At 45.1% G+C, this 24,555-nt stretch overlaps 1 protein-coding gene across 3 annotated transcripts in view; it reads left to right on the forward strand.

Annotated features, from left to right (window-relative positions):
* Positions 1-24,555, forward strand: part of CREB3L2 (cAMP responsive element binding protein 3 like 2) — a 108,611-nt gene that overhangs the window by 68,331 nt on the left and 15,725 nt on the right. For all 3 annotated transcript variants that reach the window (XM_040643958.1, XM_008697377.2, XM_040643959.1), the window contains exons 3-8: positions 8,515-8,690; positions 10,072-10,159; positions 13,784-13,968; positions 15,996-16,142; positions 17,133-17,191; positions 18,482-18,550. In XM_040643958.1, coding sequence (XP_040499892.1) covers positions 8,515-8,690; positions 10,072-10,159; positions 13,784-13,968; positions 15,996-16,142; positions 17,133-17,191; positions 18,482-18,550 — 724 coding nt within the window. The remainder of the gene's footprint in view (positions 1-8,514; positions 8,691-10,071; positions 10,160-13,783; positions 13,969-15,995; positions 16,143-17,132; positions 17,192-18,481; positions 18,551-24,555) is intronic.

Here is a 24,555-nt window from a genome sequence, read left to right on the forward strand (position 1 = left end):
CAAAAGAGGTTGAGAAACACTGGTCTAAGATTACATAGGAGTCATCTATCTTCAGGACTGAATTTGACTATAGACTTCTCTGAAACACTAGTGCTAAAGAACTTCATGTGGGCTCAGCAACCACAAGGGCCAGCCCTTAGAATGTGGGCTCGGCCTTCAAAACCACCAGAAAGACATCCTGCATCCAGCTCGTTCATTTCTGTCCATGATTAGGACTGTTAACCATATGCCAGGCAGGGTTTTCTGTTCTACAAAAACAGAGAGAGAGAAGGTTATAAAGAGATAAGCAGAAACGTCCAAGTAAAATGTCTGTGGATATTTTTATACTCTGATGGGGAAAAAAGTTCATATTTGAATGACCAAGTCTTGCTTACCACATGGAAGGTATCTTCATGAGTTACTCTATTTTAGTCATCTTCCTTTGTAATTAAATTGGGATGCTAGGTATTCATTTGCTTTGTTTTTCAATTTCTGTCTTTTTCCTAAAGAAGAAGCTTAGTAGTGCTGGAGTAAGTCTGTTCAGGGAGAACTAGACACGGCCACTATCCTCCCAGATGATATAGGAACAAAATTAGAACATACGTAAAATACCACCAGATTCAGCAAAAAATGTACAAGTATTGAAGTGATCTAATACAATATTTCTACCACACAAGAGCCAAGGTAGCTTTATTTTGGGTGGAATAAGGAATTGTAACTGTGGCTGTTCCAGGTTTGAGAGAGAGTGGGACCAGGGACATAAATAATAATTATCTTCCTTCTGATTAAGCCAGTTGGGCTTTTAGCGCTGGTAAGGGCAAGGGATGGCTGGGTAGGGTGGCTCGGTATGGAGACCCTAAATTTATGGAGCTGTTTTCACAGGTGGGAAGGAAAACTATAGTCTGTGAGCCAAAGATGAGCAGTGCTGCTGGTAAATGTGAAGCCTGGTGGAAACCAAGACTTGGGTTTTTTGGGGAAACAGATTTTTAGGAAAGTGGGATGGTGTTTTGGGAAAGAGTAGAAGAAAATGATGTCGCATGGCTGGTGATGCCAGAGCACAGGAAGATGTGCCTGGACATGGGTCTGTAATACAGGGAGGAAAGGGAAGGTGTATAATGTGCATGGCAAAGAAATAATGGGTTTTGAAATAACTGGATGAAGCCCACAGCGGGATTAGCACAGGATCCGGTATGCGGAGTAAAGGGTAGAGATGGGTCATAGATGATTGGGTTTGCAGTGTGCAGTGTTGAAGACATCTTGATGTTGAGATGTTCCAAGGAGGTGAGACGTCAAAGAAAGTCGCAGAGAGACAACGAACAGCTGTATCTTCATCCCATTTTGTTCCAGCTACCAGCAAGAGCATCAGTCAGAGCCATTGTAGAGGGGTAGATTCAGGGGAGGAAAGGAAGTCGTGTTGCTCACCTACCCACAGAGAGGAACTGGGTCCTCTGATGTGGGTGGGCTGGGGATTCAGAGGTGGGGTTGGACAAGTAGAGGAGGAGTTGTCGTCTCTGAGTCTAGCACCTGGGCTATGACAGAAGCTCTTTTCCTATTCATCGTCTCTCTTGGTATCGCCTTTACTTTCTTTTTCTAACAGGCAAAAAGGATGAGGCTTCCCCCTTAAAAAAAAAAATAGAAAGAAGGAAAGAAAGAATGACTTCTTTGTCTGCCTAACCCCTAGAGTAGCTAGAACAGCAGACCAATGAGCACATCCATCTAGCAATTGAAATTACGTTGGGTATTCACGCGCGAGTCATCACTTTGCTTAAGGAAGAGAAGTGTACAAGAGAGGTTGTTTTGTGTGTGTTAAATAAATGTTTTGAAGTCAACCACGTGTTCCGAAGATATTTATTGAATTCATACTCTGAACACAGTATCCTCCAGGAGGGCCAGAGCAGCTAAATTCAGAACACCTGATAGTCTGCAGCGTCAAATTGCCGAGATTTGAACCTGGACCCTGCCACTTACTAATGGCAAGTTGCTCAACTCTCGTGTCTCACTTTTCCTGACCTTTAAAATGAAAATAATGATAATAGTACATACCTCGTACTGCTGTGGTGGGGATTACGTAAATTAACGTGTATTAAATGTTTACAACAGGGCCTGGCAATTAGTAAGCACTAAAGAAATCTTGCTCTCTTTAAGCCGATGACCGCATAACTAAATACATAATGCACCAGGTGGCCACATAAGAATGACCGGAGTGAGGGGGAGAGGTTCTCCATGCGCAGGCACAGAAAGGACACGGAGTAAGGGAGGTGTGCGGGAGAAAGCGTGGTGATCACAGAGGTCCGTCTGATACATGGAAACATTGAGAACAGTGCCTGGCACATAGTGGACACTGAAAACATTTCAGCTAGTATTCATTGGTTTCAACGTGGGACTCTTTACCTCGGGAACATTGGATTCGAATTGTATACAAACCAAGGTGAGAAAATAGCAAACACAAATATTGCAGTTTTTGTAGTGGCTAATTATGGGCTCAAAACACATTAATTGACTAAAAATCACTTTTGGCTAGAGACCTACTTAATCATTGATCTGTTGAAAGCAATATACCAAAGTGGCAAAGACAGCAGGCTGTGAATGCCAGGTGAGCCCCACCGCAGCTGGGTAGCTTGGGGTGAATTATTTAATCTCTTAGGTTTCTTGTCTAGAAAATGTGGGTAATAGAATGCCTGCCTTACCTGGCTGCTCTTAGGATTAAATTAATATATGTAAAGCTCTTAGAATAATATGTAGCATATAGTAAACACTCACAGTGGAGTGTTTGCTCTTTTTACTGTTTTCACCCTTCATCATATCACTCATGACTGAAGGTTATTTCAGGGTCAAGGCTCCCAGGGAAAGGACCATGGACAGACAGGCTTCTAACTTTCATTTGGACATCGGGTGGGCTGTAGTTGAATAGGATTCTGACACATTCAGCTCCACTCTTGCCGTTCTCCCAGCCTCCAGCACCCAGCCTTACCATTTTTTCCTTTAAGAGCTTTTTGCATCAAAAACCAGTCAAGATTTGCCAACTCCTTTGAAAAATTTCAAAGAGCAAACACAGTTATCAAACGCTGAGGGATTTAGATGAGGCATACTTTACAAAAATTTCCTTTTCACGTTAGCCCTGTTATACAAATAGCAAATGGGTATCTGTGTGTCTGTATCCTATAAGTGGTCCTTGCCCCATGTGATTTCACTTTTTAAGAATATATACGCACACACTATATATACATATGTCTGTATACATATATAAATATATATAACATATTTGTAAAGATACTGCCCCCTCCTAATTTAGAGTTGAATCTTTTTTTTCCCCTCTTCCCGAGGAATCAGGATCTGTTCAGTGCCGTTATTTACGCAGTACATATGGAAATGATTGAGGATGTGCACTGTGGTGTTGCCTCCACATTGGCTTCAATTCTGTGTCTTTTCTAGCCCCTTCGGCACCCTGCTGTGTGAGTAGTCTTAGAGTTTAGCCCCACTTCTCACAGCAGCTCCATTTTGTCCTTGGATGGGAAGGACTTGCTCACCACCAGGAGATAGTGGCTTGTTTTTATTTCCTTGCTGATAGCTGAGTGGTGATGCTGAGGAAATGTGCCAGTTGGGTTTGACCTCTGACAGGAAGCTGTTTATAAATAAAATCAGATGTTATGGGGGTTGTTCTTCTTCCCGCAGTATGCACTACTGACCTTATTGGGTGATGTTTTCCTTCTGAAGTGAAGCTTAAAAGGCATGTAAACACAATTTAGGAAAAAAATAATTTTTTTTCATTCAATATCTGAGCATCAGGTTTTAAAAATTAGAGAGTATAGAGTGTATTGACTCTTGTTTTTGTAGTTTAACTCAATAACTCAAACATCTAAGGATAATTCCAGTTCTAAGCCATGGTGGCTCTCCTGACCTTTTTGCCAGTAAAATAAAACTACAAAAATAAGGTCAAGTGGAAAATTGTAATGCATGTTCTGTCCCTTTCATTCTACCCTTTGTTAACCCCCTGCCTCATAGGTTACATTTGTCATTTAGTTTTCTCTGATTTGATATTTATTTCCAGTGAGGAACAGAGGACAAGTCAGCACTTAGTAGTTTAGGATAAAAACCCTTTTCTCTAACGTCAACTGCCAATGGAATGCTGTTCTCACCAAGCTTCGTACTGGCTGACTTTGTTCACATGCAGTCATTTATTTTCTGATGTAACTGGTGGATCTAATCAGTTGATCTACAAATTTATTGATATGGTTCCCAAATGACGGTTTAGAGGAATTATTACGGCAGGTAGGTGCAGCTATTTTGTTGCAGTGGGTTCTAACGTAATGGATTGAATTTCTTGTATACACATTCAGCTAGATTGTATAAGCCAGCTATATTGCTTCGTAACGAACCACCCCAAGACTCTAACTTTAACTACAGTCCTTTGTTATTATAGTCATATGTCTCTGCCTTACCTGGAGGTTGGCTGCTTTAGGCGGGGGACAGTTGAGTGATTTTCCTAGGTTGAGCCAGATTCACTCACATGTTTAAGGCTGGCTGATCTTGGCCAGGCTCATTTGGGGGGCAAACTCTGTTTTACATGTCTGCCCTCCTTCTCCTGGGGTCAGTAGATTGTCCTGGCACATCCTTTTCATTAGGATGTCAAAAGTACAAGTGTGTAAGTCCAGTTGTGCAAGTGCATTTTAAGGCTCTACTTGTGTTAGGAAGCTAACTTCCCTTTGGCCACAGCAAGTCATGTGGCCAATCCAAGGTGGGGATTAGTCCACAGTGAGAGGGCATTGCAAAATTGCATGGCAATGGGCATGGATAGAGGGGTGAGTATGGACCTGAAGCCAATTATACAATTTATAACAAGCATGAAAGTACTCATTGACTGTTGTTGAGTCTAGGGACTCTGAATGGGCCCCCCCCTTGAGCCACTGGGGCTTCTATCTAATAATTACCATCATAAAGCATTGTAAAATAGAGCAGGTAGAAGCAGGGACAGGGTATCCCAGTACAGGAAATTTAGAAATCATATAAAATCTAAAGAAAAAAAAAAGTCATTCATGTTCTGAATTATTCTCGAGATATTTTTACTATTTCGATATACTTCCTTTCAGCCTTTTTTCTATCACTTTCTTCATTAATAGTATATTAAACTTATGTCCAGATTTTTTCTTAATATTCTACAATAAATCTTTCTTTGCCTTGTTATTAAAAAGACTTTGTATATGGGGCACCTGGGTGGTAGAGTCGTTAAGCTTCTGCCTTCGGCTCAGGGCGTGATCCCGGTGTTCTGGGATTGAGCCCCACATCAAGCTCCTCCGCTAAGAGCCTGCTTCTTCCTCTCCCACTCCCCCTGCTTGTGTTCCCTCTCTCACTGGCTGTCTCTCTCTCTGTCAAATAAATAAATAAAATCTTAAAAAAAAAAGAAGACTTTGTATGTGTAATATTACCATCCACATAAATGTTCCACATATGGATGCATAATAATTGGTTCACCTTGCCCTTGTTCTCTCCTGTTTTGCTTATTTTCAGTGTCTTGTGATTATAAATAATGCTACAGTAAGCATATCTGTGCACAAATCTTTATTTACATTTTTAGTTGTTTCTTTAACAGAAAAACTACTGGTCAGGAGTGCAGAGATCTAGGACTGCCACTCTTTCACTGTGTGATCTGGACCTGTGTGTCAATTTCCTCATTATAAAATGATCTATTTGAGCTTGATGGCCTTAAACTTCTTTCCAATTCAAAAATCATCTTCAAGTTAGAGTTATAAATTACTTTATTGAAGTGGAAGCATAAAGGCAGCACCAGTTTTTTTTTTTAAGATTTTTTAAATTTATTGGACAGAGAGAGACAGAGCGAGAGAGGGAACACAAGTAGGGGAAGTGGGAGAGGGAGAAGCAGGCTTCCCGCTGAGCAGGGAGCCTGATGTGGGACTCGATCCCAGAACCCATAACGACTGAGCCACCCAGGCGCCACAACACCAGTGTTTTGTCCTCAACAAAGCTCACAGGAAGAGAGGCAACTTCCTTGGGCTTCTCACTTGGAAGGGTTCGGTTGTCTTTGAGAGAGGAAGTTTTGCATTGTCATTTAAGTATCATTGCTCGTCCTTCAGTCTCCATTCCTGATATAGCAATGATTTTATATATATCATATATATATGATATATATAGGACACTGAGCATTAAGAAAATCAACTATCTTGTCCTGTGTTTGCGGATGGCTTAGCTATACTGGAAGAACTGGTTGTATTACCTGTCTTCATTTTGTCTTATGGTTTTGTATTGCTTTTTGTTTATTTTTGCCTTTTCTTCCCCCTGTGAATTAAGCTTCATTACAGCAGTCATAAGTGCACAGCCTGGGGATCTGGCCTTACCTCACAATTTCCTGGTGTGACCTTTTCTCAGTAATGCCTCCTTACTGTTAATTTTAATATATACTGAGGCTGTATTGCATCTTACTATCTCTCTCCCAGTCTCTGGCAGGGATTAATACTGCTCAGTGTGGACAGGCTGTAAGTGTTGACTTCCCAAAGCAAAAGCATCCATATGTCATTGTTGAATAGAGAAAGTGTAATCTATGCCCTCTGTCTCTCCAGTTCTTCCCCAGATCTGTCTTGAGTGTGTCTTCCTTGCCGATGACAGAATTTTCTAGTTCTCAAGCTCATTTTGGGAGAGGCATTAGAATCTTCTTTTGGCTCTTCATCCAATTGCTCTCTAAGTTGAGCGGGGCACCCATCTGGCCAGCAGAATTCTGTGTCAAAGTACAGTGTGGTCTCTCTCTCCTCTGGCCGCCATCAAAAGGCCCTTTGTTTCCTCCCCCTCCCCCTCGGCCAGGATGTGGTGCGCACCCCGTGAATGATGGAAATTCTCCCATCACAGCACAGCACTCAGCAGCTTTATAGAACCAGTTCCAAAAGCAAAACATCTTCAACCAACAGAAGTCTTGCCCATCTTTACTTTGCCTCAGGAAATAAATCCGGGCTGGGATAATTCATCAAGTCAGTTATAAACTGGATTTAAAGGGGGGAGGGCAAATCATTTTCCTTTGTACATGTGAATCGAATGTTTTCTCGGGTTTCAAGGAAGTTGCTTAGGAAACACAAGTTTAGTAATTGTGAACTTTCGTTTTTAGCTTCTTTGCCCACTCTTTCCCCATCTCTAGCAGCTCTAAATGATCTTCATGTACCTTTCCTTAAGAAAGCTTGAGTCCGATTCTTGAGCATAAAATCATCTCCTAATGGGAACGACTTTGCTCTTCTGTGCAGTAATGGTTCACTAACTGTGTGTGTGTGTGTGTGTGTGTGTGTGTGTGTTTAAACATTTTCATAAAGCAAGGAACGTACCTTTGCTTTATTTTAGCCTCATTTTAGTAAACACGGTTTCAGGTGAGGAATGCTGACTTTGGGAATTTCAGACTTGTTTTTTCTTGTTCTGCACCTGTTTGCAATCTCCTTGTCTTTTCTCTTCCTGTCCATCTCCCTCCTTTTCCAGGGCTGTGCTTGGCTAGTAGCTCTGAAGTAATTTGGTAAGAAACAGGTGGACGTCAGCTCCTGGAAGAATGTGCGTTAAGTGTAGGGGTGTTTCTGTCTGTTCTTATGCCTTTGTCCCGATCCCCAGGCCTGTGATCACCATGCAGGCCAGTACTGAGCCAACATTCACACTCGCCAAGATCCAGGTCTTTTCTCTAGATATTTGGTCCGTTTCAGTAAAGGCAGATGTTTGACACAAACTCTGAAGTTTCGCAGACGGCTAAGTAAAGTTCTGGAAGTCTAGGTCAGGCTTAAGGCATAAGTGGGGTCATAGGGAAACTGGGGGACAAAAACAGGGAGTGAGAAGAAACTAAAAAAAAAGAAAACAAATAACTTTCCACTGGGACAAGAATAGAGCCCACCCAACCATGGTCCCCAGTCCTCTCTCCTGAGACTCTGGTTATACCCCATTTGTTTCTTAATTTTAAATGTACTTATTGGGGCAGCTGGGTGGCTCAGTTGGTTAAGCATCCAACTCTTGGTTTTGGCTCAGGTCATAATCTCAGGCTCGTGAGATCAAGACCCGTGTCAGGCTCCATGCTCAGTGGGGAGTCTGCTTGGGATTTTCTCTCCTTCTCCCTCTGCCCCTCTCCTCGCCACTCTTTCTCTCTCTCAAAATCTTAAAAAATTCTACTTATTTATTTTTAAATAGATAACACAGTTATTTGGTTTGAAAACCAAAAAGTGTAAAACATCACACATTGAGATTCTCCCTCCTGTCCAATTCCCTGTCAACCCAGTCTCCTTCCTGCTCTGACCGGGAAAGCAGGTTTCTTTCTTTTACATGGATCCTCGAGGTTCCTTTGGGCACGCTTACACTCAAGCGGATACAAGTAAAGATTCGTACTTCGCCATTCATTTCTTTATCCATTTATCTCCTCTCTCACATCCTCACCTTATTTCCTCTTATTCTACTTTCAGTAACTTATGGTTGGAGCTCTTTTTTGAGGAGCAAGATCAGTGGTCATTCGTTTTACTTATGTCTGATACCCTGACCAGATTCATACATGTGCTTGTCTTTTTCCCATAGATGAAGTGGAAAGTGAGAAATGGTACCTGTCTACAGACTTTCCATCAACAACCATCAAGACAGAGCCAATAACAGAGGAGCCGCCCCCAGGACTTGTCCCCTCTGTCACTCTGACCATCACAGCCATCTCCACCCCTTTTGAGAAGGAGGAACCCCCCCTGGAAATGAATACTGGGGTATATTCCCTTTTCTTCCCTACACACACGTTGGATCAAAAGACACGGATCCTCATTCTCCAATAAGGCCTTTAATCTTTTTGGAGCTAGTGGCTCTAGGTGTCTGCGGATATGTAATTGCATATGTATGTATGTATATATCAAGGGTATGTCAATTTGGGATCAGCATCGATTATATCACTTCCTTTAAAGGCATTGTTCAGAAAACTGGTAGCAAGTCTGATTTCATTTTTCCAATGATTGTTGTTACAAAATTAAGAAAAATAGATGGATATCCATGATTTAAAAAAAACCCCACACTCCCCATGGGATTGATTTCTAGGCCAGTGGGAAGAGAGGGGTTAAATGATGATGTGGTCGTTGGCTTGTATTCCGGGGCTGATGGAAATGTCAGTCCTGTGTGATGTTTTCCTTCCCTCGTGCAGTGTGAAGTTGCCCTGACCCAACTCAGGGATCTCCCACCTGCCAGCTTCTATTGTATTGCACATAGAAAACATACGAAATCGGGCATTTCTTCCTTGTTCGATTCCATGCCTACGTGCCTACTCCACCTTCTCTCCAGGCATTTCCAGTGTCCAGTGATGGACCAGAATCATACGCGGACATCTTCTTCCAGATATTGGAAGCCGGTCCTGAGTTACCTAAAGTTCAGAGCCAGAGGTTTATAAACAATGACTCCACTGATGTTAAGTCAGATCTCCTCTGAGCATGGTGACCTATCTACCTATACCTTTGTAGGAAGAGGTCACACAGAAGCGGTAGAGCCGCCAAAGCTTCGGCACACACATGTTCTTAGCACTCTTTACATTCCATCTTGGAAAAGATGGGGGACTGTGGACAGAGCCCCTCGGCAGCTGCCTTCTAGAATGCCTTTCTCATTCGCTGCCCAGATCTGTTCATTGCCTGGGCTCCTAGAGCGTGACTTAGACTCCTTGCCCCACGAGATGTTAGTTCAGTTGATTTTTTAGTATGTAACTAGGAAAGGTCAGGGTCTTGGTCTTGCCCCACTCACAGGCCAGAGACCTTTTCTTCTTTCTGTACCGAGGGTTTCATACCGATGTTGTCAGTCCTGAGGGAGCCTGGAGGGAACGCACGCAGCTTGGTTCAGGCAGCTCCTGCTGTAGGACACACTAGGGGAGGCCTGTGGCCCTTTGGGATCCCTTGGGTTCGGCGAGCTGAAGTGCCGGCTTAGTCAGTGAGAGAGAGGCTAAGAACGAAGCCGTCTCCCTGTCAGAGAAGGAGCCTGGTTGGGCTCAGCCCGGCCTCCGCCAGCTCCGGGAAGTGGGGCCGCCCATCAGACTCTGATGACACATAGCTCCCCTGGGGTCCCTATAAGTTTGTTACTGGTTTTTAAACACTGTGTGTGAAATTCTTCCTACAGGTTGATTCCTCGTGCCAGACCATTATTCCTAAGATTAAGCTGGAGCCCCATGAAGTGGATCAGTTCCTCAACTTCTCTCCTAAAGAAGGTCTGTCAACTCTCCCCGCCTTCCTTGGGGTCCCCGGATGTCGGTGCTCGGAGAAAGGGAACGTGGGAGAAAGTGCTGCGATTAATTTGTACCAGAGGCATCGCCTGCTTTCTGAAATAGCTCTGCTCTTTAAAACCTTAAGTACAAACATTGAAAGTTAAATTGTAATTTCCCTTCTGTGTTAGACACTTGAATCTTTTATCTAAATATGCATATATGCCGAAGGCTTTTATGCTGAATCTTGTATTTTACTTTTAGTCCTAGCAGGGGTGGTTTTTTTTCCCCAAATCTTTATAGTCAGCTATGACTTGGGTGCTGAGGAACAAGGCAAGCGTTGCCCTTCCGGGTGTGAACGTGTGAACCAAGCCCCGTTCTCTGTGCTGCGGTGGGGAGCAGTGCAGGCCGGGAAACAAACTTCCACAAAGGCACCTTGCCTGTTTAAAACAGCGCAGTTTAAAGCCTTTGTAAAGTGAATTCCCAGTTTGTCTGATCATTCAGTGTGCTTAAAAGTTGATTTTAGGTGACAATAGTTGCAAGGAACCTCTTCCCTATTTATAAATTAGTTCATGCATCTCACTGGGCGTCTTGCCATCCATTTAGAACAAAATCATGTCATATGCTAAGTTGTCATACTTTCCGCTTTTTCTTTCTTTGTGTCAGTTGCTTTCTGACTTCTTCCTCTTGTTCTCAGATGAAGCCCATAATTAGGGATCCTGAACACTGACCCCCACCCTCCAAAGTGTCATAAAGTCGGAGGAAGCTTTCTTTGCCTTTTTTAAAATTGAGATACCCCTGCGTGGACCCTCTGCTTTTAATTTTGTGCCTTCGGACCTGCCATCCTCTTCCTTTTTATTTTTGTCTTCGGGGCGAGGTTGGAAGGACAGTTCATTAGTGTGGTCAACAAAAAAGAAATCTGTACGCGCGTTTGTCGTAGGAAAGGCCTCTGTGTTACCGTGTTCGCTTGATGTGTGCGTGTTACAAATGAGCAGTTCCCGTAAATCATAACTTCCTTCATTCCACTAGAAACGAACTCGGGATTTTATCTGTGACCATTTAATCAGGGTTGGTATTTGCCTTTATTATCAGTAAGAAACGATTACATTTTTTTTGAAATTGACAAAATCGACTAGAATCCATATAGAGAGAGTATTTCTTTCCACTGAGTGTTATCCATTAGTGCCTTTCAGCTTACATTCTGTTCTAAAGTAATTCCTTTCATTTTCATGAAAACTATCAAATACATCTTGCTCTTTTAGTTTACGTTGCAATATGCTTCAGAAAGCGGCCCAGCCGTAACAATCCCTTAGTGGCTTCAGACTCTGGGATCAGTGGAGGAGAAACATTTCAAGAGTAAAGTAAGTGGCAGGCCGTCCTTCCTCGTTATCCTAGATAAACAGAGAGGAGGAAATTCAATATCCTTGTACGCAGTGGAGCTTCTAGGCAAAGTAGCTTGTTGTCCCCAGACCTTTCAAGTAATCTGAGACTGGCATTTCAAATGATATTTAGAAATCTGATATCGAGGCACCTACGGCCAGGTCAGTAGGTCTTAATAAGGAGAAAAGAGGGAATTTCAGTTTCCCTCGCTTGTCCTGTCATGCCATCTCTGTTTTTTGTGGAGCACCTTCTGCTTGGAAAGGAGAAAAAGTATTAGAATAACTTGGATGGTGCTAAGTGAAAGGGCCAAGTAAGCTCTAGATACACTTGGCTCGTTCTCCAGAGTGTAACAGCACAATTTGGCAAACAGTGGGAGCCCCTAATAGGTTTTGCTCTTGGGTTTGGGTTTTTTTTTTTCACCATTGTTAAAAGATAAACTAAGGCATATTAAAATTTTTAGAAGTCTATTTGAGCAAAAGGGTATTCAAGTTGGCAGTGCCAGACCAGAAGTGGTTAGGAGCGTTCCGCCAATGGGAGCTCAGGGAGAGACTTTGATCCTTTCCAGAAGTGAAGTCAGGAAATTATTGATTGGCTATCGTTGAAAGCCTGGTTGGCTCTTTGTGATTGGTCATCCTTAGATTTCTATTTGGTAACCTTGATGCATCTACAGGCATAGATTTTGGTTTGCTGTCGTAGACCACGGCATGAAAGCCACCTCAGTCCAATGGCCTCTTTGTTTAAGCCATTCGACACCTTGGTTAACACTCTCAGGACTCCGTTGTGGGGGGGGGGGCACATATTTGAGGCCCCTGGAACTGTTGGCAGGGATGTTGGCACTAGAGATACAAGGATTATTTTAGAATATTCATTAGCTTACAGAGTACCCACAGACTCTAAAAAACCCAGGGAGCTCTTTGGCAAGACTTTGTCAGAGAAAAAGGGAAGCATCTAGTGAAAGGTACTATGTTAGAAAAAGAGGAAGAGAATAAGAGAAGAAAGAGCTGTGTGCTGTAAATAGCGGGGAGGAGGGCAGGAGGGGTGGCTGGGAGGCACGTTACCTGTTACCTCGGATGTTCAGGTATTTCAAGGTATTTCAACCTGCAAAGGCAGCTCTGGGTGGGAACTCATAGGTCAGTTGTGCCTCTGAAGGCCCTTCCCACCTCGGGCAGTCTCTGGTTCCAGGAGAGAAGAGGAGGCGGAAGCCTTTCTGTGGCCCCAAGTGCTTCTCCAGCTGAGCTGCGGCTTCTATGCTAAAGGGCTCTATTGTCTTCGGGGCCCCCAAGGGGTGTGGGGTGAAAGGCTTACCCAAGGTTATGCCCCTTGGCTCGGTAACAGTGGCAGGCTCTCAAGGCATTCTGGCTTAGTGGGAGTAGAAAGGAGACCAGAAAAAGGAGAGCTCTTTTGTCAAAAAGGTTGAACTCAGAGTGGATTCTCCCTTCTGGAGCCCATCCCTGCTGCCCTGGAGATGTGGGATTGGTAACAGCAACTGTGGCTCACAGGCTCAGCGGACAGTGTGTCTGTGACTCCCCGAGGAGAGGCGAGTCCACAGGGAGGGACCGTGCAGCAGCAAGGCCCCCAACACACACAGACACACACACACACAGACACACAGACACACACACACACACACACACACACACACACACACACACACACACACTTCTTTTCCAGTGCCTACCTACCTATCTACAGATGGATTTAGGATTTTCTGAAGGAAGAATGCCTGGCATCTTGCCTAAGGGGCCCTACCGTGCACATTCCTTCAGAAACAAATGAGCTTTTCTCAAAGCAGCCATTGAGAATGCTCTTGGGCCCCAGGTTTTGCTAATTTTTTTTTAAAGTACCTAATCCATGGACATGTTTACAAGCCAAACGATAGAAATGATATGAAGTGAATATGGTAAGAAGTTATACCGACACTACCACGGTCTACTCTAATTTCCCACCGCCCCTAAGAGGTCATAATTTTATTAAGTTCTTATATATTTTCCAGCGTTTCTTTATGCAGAGACGAGCAAATATGAACTGTATTCGCCTCCTCTCCTCTTTCACACAAAAGGAGGGCGACTTTATACACGGTTCTGCACCTCGATGTTCGTCCTCCCCGCCAACAGTATCGGTTAGAGATCTTTCCATATCAGCACATGCAGACTCTGACCCGAGTTTGGCCGTGTGGACGTATGACTGTTTAACCGCCCCCGAGTCCTGCTCCGTTGCTGTCTGATGGATGAAATCTGCTCTTTTCCTCAGCCTCCGTGGAACACCTGCACTTACCTCCCACCCCTCCCAGCAGCCACAGCAGCGACTCAGAGGGCAGCCTGAGCCCCAACCCCCGCCTGCACCCCTTCGGCCTGCCTCAGACCCACAGCCCCGCCAGAGCCGTGGCGCGGGCCCCCTCGGCCCTGTCCAGCTCTCCTCTCCTCACAGCGCCTCACGTGAGTATCGGCGGCAGCCCCGGACGCCAACCCTTTCCCTTTGGTCACTCGGAGCTTCAGGAGGAGTGGGTGCCCTTCAAAGCCACTTGACTTTTGTTCTTGTAAGGAGGTCTTGGGTTGAATTGCTAAAACAGGGTGATGGCCATCTTAAAGAACATTTTTTAAGACCTGCCTATAACCTCACCATGCTTCACGCCGTCCTCCTTCTTTTCCTGTGCACGTTCTAGTTATTACTCGTATGTTTATTTTACACAGATGGGAGCACAAGGGATAAAAAGGTTGCGTGGCCTTCCTCCTCGAAACCATGTCCCAAATACTTACCATCCATATAGATGATCCTGTGGCCTACAATAGGAGATAACTTATTTTTCCAAATAAATAATCTTTGATGAACTTCAGACTTTGAGATTAAATGTTTTAGTGTCGAAAGCTCAAAAATATAGTTCAACCCTTTTTTTTAAATCTGTGGTACAACTCCTAATCCAGAGACTCAGGTTAGAAAGCATGAGTCATCCTTCATCCCTAACGTATATAAGGGCACCTTTTTCCAAATAAAAAGAGGGACAGATAATTAACATTTTACTGTTCTGAAGGGTTCATTGATTTCTGTGAAATCTGAAAATTCATAAAATTATTATCAAACTTAATGAATTTATATCACATAGAGAAAATTTGAATGAGATGAGGTATTTAAAAATTCTATAAGAACCATCTATCAATTAATATAATTTTGACGATTTAAAGTCAGTGTGTCCCAAAGTTCTGGATCTATGGCCAGGTTAGGAAATCCTCCCAATGTCACACCCCCATAGTGTGTTGTTTGTGTTTCTTAATTAGCTCTTAGTATCAAACCCAAATACCTCTACTCTGTACTAGGCACCTTGACCCTTCGCTGCTTCAAGAACTTCTTATCCATTCTAGACAAAGTTGCATCTTCAAGTGCTTTTGAGAATACTGCCTTTTGCTTGGAATGCCCTCCTCTCTCTATGTAAATCATCCCCTTCCTTTCAAAAGGCCCAATGCAAGTCTCCTGTCCTACCCTAAGCCTTTCCTTCTCACACACTCATGTGTCTCTTTCCCCAGATTTTGAATGCACCTTGAGTTAATATTACAGCATAGTATTTAATTGCCCTCGGACTTTCATGTGTATTAATTCAGTGTCAATCTTGATCACAGGCCATGACTTGAGAGATGGTTTGTTTGGAGAGTTCCATGACATTTAACGTGGGGCTCAGACGTAATCGGGGCTCAGCTTCTTTGACTATGTATAAACACGTCATTCCAGTGCCTGGGTGGCTCAAAGCATCTGTCTTTGACTCAGGTCACGATCCTGGGGTCTTGGGATTGAACCCAGCATCGGGCTTCCTGCTCTCCCTCTCCTTCTGCCCTTCCCCCCTGCTTGTGCTCGTGCTCTCTCTCTCTCTGTCAAATAAATAAATAAAATCTTAAAAAAAAAAAAAAAACCCACATCATTCTATTATGGGCTAAATGAGATGAGCTACAGTCCTCATCTTCACTGATGATGGACAACCTGGGACTGTCCTGAAGCCAGAGACTTCCATGGGATGTGCCTGCAGGTGTATTTCTGAGCCCTGGCCCTGTAGCTGTCATTGGGGGACAAGTAGTGACCCCTGGTGTGTGGAGAGCATCTTGCAAAATTGTGTTTTCAGGAGAACAAGGAAACTCTTTCACCAACAGAGCTCCAAGTGAATCCCCCATCACTCCAAGGCCATGAAATCTCGAGAGATGTGGGAAATGAATCCTGTAATGTCACTTTTGATGTTTTAGCCAGTGGGGTACCTTCTGGGAACTGATAGGTGGAGGTTTCTTCACCCTTCCCTTCGATTGATAATCCTTGGGTTGTAACTGTCGCATGAGAGTGCGGTCTCCATCTTTGCTTCCACTTCAAACTGCTCGGTCTCTCACCCGAAGCAGATGAACATCCTTTTCTCCCAGGTGTTTGCAGGTTTCTTGAGCATGCCCAGTTGTTCTGCTTTGACCCTTTTTCTGCCCCTTCATCTGCACAGAAACTGCAAGGATCAGGCCCACTGGTCCTGACTGAGGAGGAGAAGAGGACCCTGATCGCCGAGGGCTATCCCATCCCCACCAAATTGCCTCTAACAAAATCAGAGGAGAAGGCTCTGAAGAAAATTCGGAGGAAAATCAAGAACAAGGTGAGCCCTTCAAATCCAGGTGCTTCCATGAGCAGAGACCAGAATTTGCGTGCCTCCACTCCCCCTCTTCCCAGTGGCCAACACTGGCACATCTCATGGCGGGGGGGGGGGGCAGGGGGACAAGGCTCAGCCTTGCCCTTCCCCTCTGCAGGGAGCAGGAACACAGTTACCACGGACCCCTGTGTTCCTCCAGTCCCTCCACCCGTACTCTGGGTCAGTGGATCCCAGAATGGGTGTGCATGCTCCTTGGTGCCCAAGGGGATCCGTTCAGGGCTGAGAGGAAAACATTAGAACTCCCATTAATTTTTTTTATCTCAGCCTTTTAAGTTTCTGTTTTACGATGGACACAATATTTCCTTCTGGTGGGCATGTATGTAATTTATAAATAAATATAAATGCATTACGAGTGTTTACTGGGTTTTTGGTTAAAAGAAAATTCTGTAGTCCACTGTTCTATGCTTGGATTCAGGAGTCTCCTAGCCCTAGGTCCCTACAGTGCAAATCAGGGCTGGTGAGGCTGAGGGGCATGGCTAGGGCACAGACAGGCCAAAAGGCAGGAGGCAGAGAAAGAAAGAAAAAGAGTGTTCAGTTGTACAACTCTTAGTCCACGTGCAGAACTGGTAGGGGGCTCATGTCTGATCAAGCCCAGCCATCTTCGTGTATGTGTTATAGTCGAGGCCCACCGATTGAAATCGTTTAGCTAAGACCGTACAGATGGCTTGTGACCCATGTGTTCTGACTCAGGCCTGCCGTGCCTCCCACGCAGGGCCCAGTTTGGTGGGAACAAGTGACCACACAGGCTGTTGAAACCAGGGAGTTCAGAAGGGGTGACTCACAGATGAGCCAGCAGGTTATCTAAATAAAGAGTGGCCACAAAAATGAGCAGGGCCTGGTGATTTCTGTGCGAACAGACTCCTCTCTTCCATGCACACCCAAGGGACTTACAGAGACAGCAGGAAGCTAATCCTTGTTTCTCCCCTTCTATCTCAGATTTCTGCCCAGGAAAGTAGGAGAAAGAAGAAAGAATACATGGACAGCTTGGAGAAAAAGTAAGCCTCCTGCGAAACCGGGTGTGTTTATTGGGTGATCTGCGCAGGGAAATGGGAGTGCGCAAAGCTTCTGTTTTCCAGAAGCAGATGAAGTTCATTCTGGCCACCATGAAACCCATTCGTTCATCCGCTGTGTTTTGCCTGCCACCTAGTGGTTTTTAGAGGAGGAGGCTTTCTAAGTATGGCCTTAAGTAAAAAATACACTCCGTCTTAGCAGGTATTTGTAGCACGCTATTTCTAACCAAAGTAGGGCCTCGAAGTCTTCCTTTCAAACAAGTGCAAATATTAACATTCGTTCACATTCCTGGAACTCTCCTCAGAGGAGAGTTTCAGCCGAAAGGAGCAGTGCTAAGGAATCCCTCACGCCCCAGAGAAAGCGCGTAGGCAGTGCAGTGAGTCAGGCTGGTGTTCTATACTTTCCGTCCACTGTAAGTCATGCTACAGGCTAGCGACTTCCCACAGAAACACTCGAAGGCCACTTTTGTTCTTCTGAATAGTCCAAAGTATCAAGAGGGCTGTTAGAAAAACATAGAATGAAATACAATTTTGTATTAGCCTTAGAATATAGTTCTCCAGCCGACCAATGAATATCATTTAAGATGGAAAGGAGGCCCCTGACCCAGAAATGAATCTTCCCGTGTGTCTGGGGAGAGGAGGAGATCCTGGCTGGTTCTTGACAGTCCCACTGAAAGTTAGTGTCTCTACATCCTAATTTAGGTATTGGAAACTGAGCATGAAGTAGTCCCATTCTGTTTCATTATTTTCTGTAGGCTTCCAGGGTCAGGATGGTCTTTAAAGCCTCTTGGGGGCATGCATGTCCCTGCAGCTGGATTCCTTGTCTTGAGGCGCTGGGTTTTTGTCCTCCCCTCTTGTCTATCCCAGGCCCCTTGGCTCCCTATCCGTCCTTCTGGCCAAGAGTACAGCCAGCAGCATCCAGGTCCCTGTAGTATGAGGAAGATGAATAGCAGGCACTGAGAGCAATAGGGACGAGGTGAAAGAAACCGAGGTTGGAACAGCCTTGAAGGACTACATTTTGTACCATCCCTATTCATTTTCTGGTCCTGAGGCACCTGTTACTCCTCTCTCTCTCTCTCTCTCTCTCTCTCTTTCTTTCTTTTGTCTTCTAACCTTTCTTCCCAACTCAGGCTGGCCAGGCCCTCTCCCTCACTTAACTAGACTAGCTGATGCCCAGTCCTCCTTCTCCAAACTCCACCTGCCTCCACCCCAGCTCCTGGCTTCGTATTTGCTCAACTGATACAACTAATTTGCTTCTCTCTCGCTCCTCTGTAGGGTGGAGTCTTGTTCAACTGAGAACTTGGAGCTTCGGAAGAAGGTAGAGGTTCTGGAGAACACCAACAGGTGAGTGTCACTGGAGTGAGGAGCTGTTCAAACTGCCTAATGGAACATGGGGGGAAAGAGAGGACAGATCCAGGACCAGCATGGGAGGAAAGTGGAGGAGATCACGCTGAAAGCATAGTTGTGCGAAGGTGCTCGGGACAGCCATACTCCACCCACCTGTTCCTGTTACACACGTGCACTTGCACACACACACACGCGCGCGCGATCTTTCCTTTTTCTAAGATACATGGCGGGAAGCTTGGAGGAGAATAAGGATGCTAAGTTTGATTCTCCTGAAAATGACATTGAACTTTAGAGGTGGACAGGGAGGGACTGGCCACTTCATCGTCACTCAATTTTAGTAACAAATGGTGTTTATTTGTGAAAAGAAAAGAGGAAACCATGTTTGTTTTTTAAATTACTGTTTATAAAAATAAATGACATTTCAAACCCATTTTAAAAATTAACTGTAGGACAGAGTGAGATAATGGGCTCTTCTAGCACTTTCTTGTCATGTATTGTTTTTAGCACATCACAGATATTAACTCCTTTAACCTTCCAACAGTTCTATGAGGTGGTCCTATTAATATCCCTGTTATATAGAGGAGATCACCGAGACTCAGAATGGGTAGGTGATTTGCCCAGCGTCACACAGTAAATGCTGGAGCTGTGTTTGATTTCAGGCAATCCGGCTCTGGAGCCTCAGTATAGGAGAAGCATATCTAGTGTTATCCTGGGTCATACACAAGAGAAAGGGGTTAAGGTATAGGGTTAAGAGTTGGAGAGTTTAATCCAGAATTCGTGTGTGTGTGTGTGTGTGTGTGTGTACACGCAGTGCCTACTTATGCTTTAAAAATTAAAATATTCATTAGTCAGGGGATCCTGTTGCCCTTAGTTGTTACAGATCCGACAATGCAAGTAGAGAAAAATAGACTTTTAGGTAAGAAAAATATTACTTAATCATTTTAAGCCTTCGCATTAATGCCTAATAATGATTTTGCAGTTGTTAAGGGATCAGGTTAAATCTATTTGCCTGTCATTTGATAATAATGTCAAATTTGGCTCCCATCTTCATGGTTTGCTGCTCAGGCAGCAGGCTTTTCTACTCATAAGTTACAGCTACCGTCAACGGGAACACTGGCCATTGTAACCCCACTGGGCTTCCCTCTGCATTTCTGGGAAGGTATATGATCAAATAGCAGGTCAAGGGCAGTCCCCTCAGGTGCTCGGCACACAGATGGCAGAAGGAAGTAAACGCCACCCACTCCAGGTGCTCTCACCTTAATCCCCTGCGGCAAAGGAGGTGGTTTCCAGTACCTCTTTAGAATTCTGGTTTCATGGTTCCCTGTGGCCAACAGTCTCCTGAGGCTTCGCCCCTTCTTACTTCCACCTTCACTCCTGCCATAGTGGATCTCTGGGTCCTGAACCCCTACCAGAGTCGTGTCCCATCTTGTTAGCATCCCGAACGCCCGTCCTAGCACTCGCTGTTGCAGAAGCCCCATGCCCCATGTTCACGAGTGGGACAAATCCACACCCTGAATTGGTGAAAAGGGAAAGAGGAATTTATCCAAGATAACCTTAGAGTTTGGTCCCGGTTCCTCCTTGTCTAGGGACTCCGGGTGCCAGGTCTTCTCCCAACCACACGGGGGCAGCAGAGGTGCAGTACAGGCTGTGCTTGGGGGCGCCGGGCGCTTGTGATTAGAAGTGCTCTGCTGAGGGGCGCCTGGGTGGCATAGCGGTTAAGCGTCTGCCTTCTGCTCAGGGCGTGATCCGGGCGTTATGGGATCGAGCCCCACATCAGGCTCCTCCACTATGAGCCTGCTTCTTCCTCTCCCACTCCCCCTGCTTGTGTTCCCTCTCTGGCTGGCTGTCTCTATCTCTGTCGAATAAATAAAATCTTAAAAAAAAAAAAAAAAAAAGAAGTGCTCTGCTGAAAGGCCTCTCCTCCCCTCTCCAGGCTGACTGTGCTGTACCATATTTTTTAAAAAAGATTTTCTTTATTTATCTGAGAGTGAGGGAGAGAGAGAAAGAGAGCATGAGCAAGGAGGGAGGGAGTGGGAGAAGCTGACTCCCCGCTGAGACGGGGAGCCCAATGCAGGGCTCGATCCCAAGACCCTGAGATCACCTGAGCCGAAGGCAGACGCTTAATGGACCGAACCATCCAGGTGCCCCCAAATTTTTTTAAAACTTAAAAAAAAAAAGCCCCACACATGTAATATATTCCTCATTGCAGAAAAAAAATCAGAAACTACAGTTAAAAAAGGAAAAAAATTGCTATCTTTTCACCCAGATATATTTATATTTTTAATATTTTATACATATGTATTTATACACATACACATCCTCTTTTGTTAAGAACATTTTCCTTCTAACAGGATGCAGTAGACATATTTTCATATTAGTGTATTTCTACAGAATCCTTATTTCTATCAGAATCTGATAAAGAGCTATCCTGTGAGGAACACTGACATAAGGTGCATCTGATTCTGTCACAACAATCTGTGTTTTGCCATTATTTTTCTCTCTTTAAACAACAGCCATAGTGATTTCAATGATACCAGCTAGTATAGAATAGGAGTTATGGGAACATACGGCGTGTTTGAGCTTGGGGTCAGCATATCTCATGTTCTTCCCTGGGAGTCAGTGATGATTTTCCTCTTTTCTTCCTCACGGACTGTGTGGAAATTTTCCCCAGCATTTGGCCTATTGGAACCCCCACTGAGGAAACAACCTACCTCACGCTGTTGGTGCCCTGCTCTGTCCCTTGCCTGCCCTGTGAGTGGTCTCCTCCTGCCCAACTCACCTCTCCGGGCAGACAGCCCCTCTTTTGTGGTGGTAATGGCTGGCAGTTGACTAATCTGTCCTCTTCCCATCGATAAGCTTAGCAGGGGACTCCTGGGCTCATAATTTCTAAGTAATTTTTAGTGCGTTTTAGCTGGAGAGGTCAAGAAATGAAAGCAGTGTTTTGCTCTTGTTGAGACAGGGAGGGTGGGTCTGTATTCCCGCCCGCGTCTTCCCCTCCTCGAGGGCCTCGCCTTGCTCAGAGGACACAGTACCAACCACAGTGACTATAGTGTAACCTTGGCAATCTCCCACCCTACACCTGTCATGTGGAGTTGGTGGTTTGGGCATGTGGCAAGGGAGACTTTTGGTCCCTTTGCTCACATAACACTGCATCAGTGACGTGGTGTTTGAACTAAGTACAGGGCTGGGCCTAATGAACACACACCTGTGTTTGTGTTCCTGGCCATGCTTCTTGGATTATTGTCCTTCGGAGGTGGCTGGACAGACAGAGAACTGCTGTACATGAACAGGATCCTGCGTCACTCGAGTGGGGTGGGAGACCTTGGGCGCCATTATGTCATATGACATGACATGGTGGGAAAAGGGAGTGGATATTTCCTTGTTGACCAAATTAAAGGAAGACTATTTTTACATTTTACCACTTCTGTGTTACACCCCACAAACGACTTTTCCATCTCTCTAGATGAAAATGAGCGTTCCGATTCTGAGTCAATCCTGAATCTTTTGGTTTACACTGGACTTAGCAGCAGCCACCTAGCATAGCGGATTGTTGGTTTCTAGTTAAAGACCCCATTTTTTGAGCTCAGAAAGCTGGAAGAGGATGAGGATGGAAGAGCAAATGAAGAAATGCTCTTAACACTTCTGCAGCCTTACCCGGGAGCCTCTCGGAGCAGAGCCAAGCAGTGTGAAAGCACCTTCACACTCGCTCTGCTAAGGTGATCCACTAATTGCGTGCCATCAGGAAATGTGTGAGATGAGAGAGAGACAGTTTCCCAGGGGGCCTGTCTTCCTGCGCTCAATCAGGAAATACATTTTCACTTACACAGTCTGGGTGAGGCCTGTGTGTGTGTGTGTGTGTGTGTGTGTTGCTGCTGGACGATCATGGCTCTCCCATGCTCCTCACTCACTTCTGTGAGCTGCAGGCTCTCTGGACAGCCCTACCCTTGTCCCATTCCAGAGAAATCCTGCGCAGGTGACACACACCGCTCAGCCCAGCAGTTTTAGGTGTTGGTGGTTCAGTTGGCTCCTCTCCTTTCGGATTTTGCTCTGTTGCCCCTGTAGGGCTGTGAGCCACAGGTCCTCTCCTCCCACCCTGATGTGTGGAGCCATTTGTGGAAACTTAGACTTGAATTGCATGTTAGCAGAGACCATCTAATTTGACTTTGACTCACTTCATTTTATAGAAGGGGAAACTGAGGCTCAGTGAGGTTCAGGTCATCCAAACATCTAGAGGTAGTATGGGGACTAGACCTCAGCCACTTAAGGTTTAAATTACTCCATACCTTGATTTTTCTTCTGCTGTGCCCCTTTCTCTTTCAAGGACCACTGCCTTTCTCCAGCACAGGGCTAACTTAGACCTGAATAGGAAGGCCTTGCTTTGGACCTGTGTTTTCGAGGACCCTGCTCTGGCTCACCTCTAGCCACACGTCTCTCCATGGGAAGAGTAGTCGGCAGGCCCAAGGCCATGTTTGCATGCGGAGCTCTCACTCTACCCCTTCAGACCCCACCCTGGTACCTGGGATTCTGGAATTCCCTGCCCCAAGGGCCTTGGCCCATCTCCAGGGCCTGTGTGGATCTCCACCCCAAGTCTCTTCTTCGAAGGGTAGACCAAGCCATGAGGGGGCCACCCCCTAAGCTGATGGGTGTGTTGGGAGTTTGAACCTTGGCTGCTGTGTGCCTGAAATCCTGCATGGGGTATCAGGTCCTCTCAGCTGTAATCCTAACTCCACTTGTCTTGTTCTTGGAATCTCACACAGTTCCTGGTACAGGTCTTTCCAGCGAAGTGCACTGGGCTTTCACTGTGTTCCACCTCTCATTTGTTTACTTGGCCTCTAAGGCTGTGCCCATTTGCACCACACACTATTATCCTCTTCCCCGGGTTCCCCTGTTCTCTGTAGATTGACTGTCACTCCCGATCCCACCCGCTGCTGTACACGGAAAGACCACTGGAGTACTGGTGAATGATGCAGCCTTCCCCTCTGCAGACCTTGATCTTGCTTTAATTCATTTTTATTTCTCTGTTATCCATAACTTCCGGCTGTGTGAAGAGTAAAAGCTTTCTTTTCAGGTGAAAATATTTCAAACTCAGTGGATCTTTGGGCACCAGACAGAGTTCCCCAGAGAGACTGGAAAGGCATTTCAGTATAATTCTGTGGTTAAGTCAGCCATTCCATAGCCCCAGAAAATGTTCTAGAGCTCTTTTGTTCCTCGTCCTGGGGAAGTAGGTAATAGAATATTTCAGAAGTATCCTCTGGTCCCTGCAAAACAAACCCTTTGTGATATAGCAAGTACCCAGAAAGAGGAAGGAGAAAATGCATCCTTGGTTTTTTTGTTTTTTTGTTTTTGTTTTTTTCCCATTTAGGCCAAAGCCCATGAACAGCCCTCAAAGCTGAAGTAAAAGATCATGAATAAATATTATTCAAAGACTAGGGTTTTAGTGCCCTGTGATTGCCCTTTATTTGCATATGTCACACTTCAGTATTTATCTTTATTTATTTATTTATTTATTTATTTAAAGATTTTATTTATTTATTCGACAGAAATAGAGACAGCCAGCGAGAGAGGGAACACAAGCAGGGGGAGTGGGAGAGGAAGAAGCAGGCTCATAGCGGAGGAGCCTGATGCGGGGCTCGATCCCATAACACCGGGATCACGCCCTGGGCCGAAGGCAGACGCTTAACCGATGTGCCACCCAGGCGCTCCTACACTTCAGTATTTAAAAGTCGTGGAGATGGTTCATGAGTCTCCTTTCATCTTGTTATGCAGTGTCTGGAACTTTGAATTGTGTTGCACTCAATCGCAGCACCTCCCCACCTCCACCCCGGGACTTCGAGGTAGATGGTTTAGCTCTTGGACACCCTCCTCCTAACCCTCAGAAATTTAGAGACAATAATTCTAGAAGACCAGGGTGGGCATGGGGTGGACAGGGGGATTCAGGTGGGATTTTTTCCTTCAGAGGAACACGGATGCTTGGCTCTTCCATCATGAAGCCACCTGATATC

Source organism: Ursus maritimus, unplaced genomic scaffold, assembly GCF_017311325.1.
Source record: "Ursus maritimus isolate PB19 unplaced genomic scaffold, ASM1731132v1 scaffold_3, whole genome shotgun sequence".
In the NCBI taxonomy this organism is placed as follows: Eukaryota; Metazoa; Chordata; class Mammalia; order Carnivora; family Ursidae; genus Ursus; species Ursus maritimus.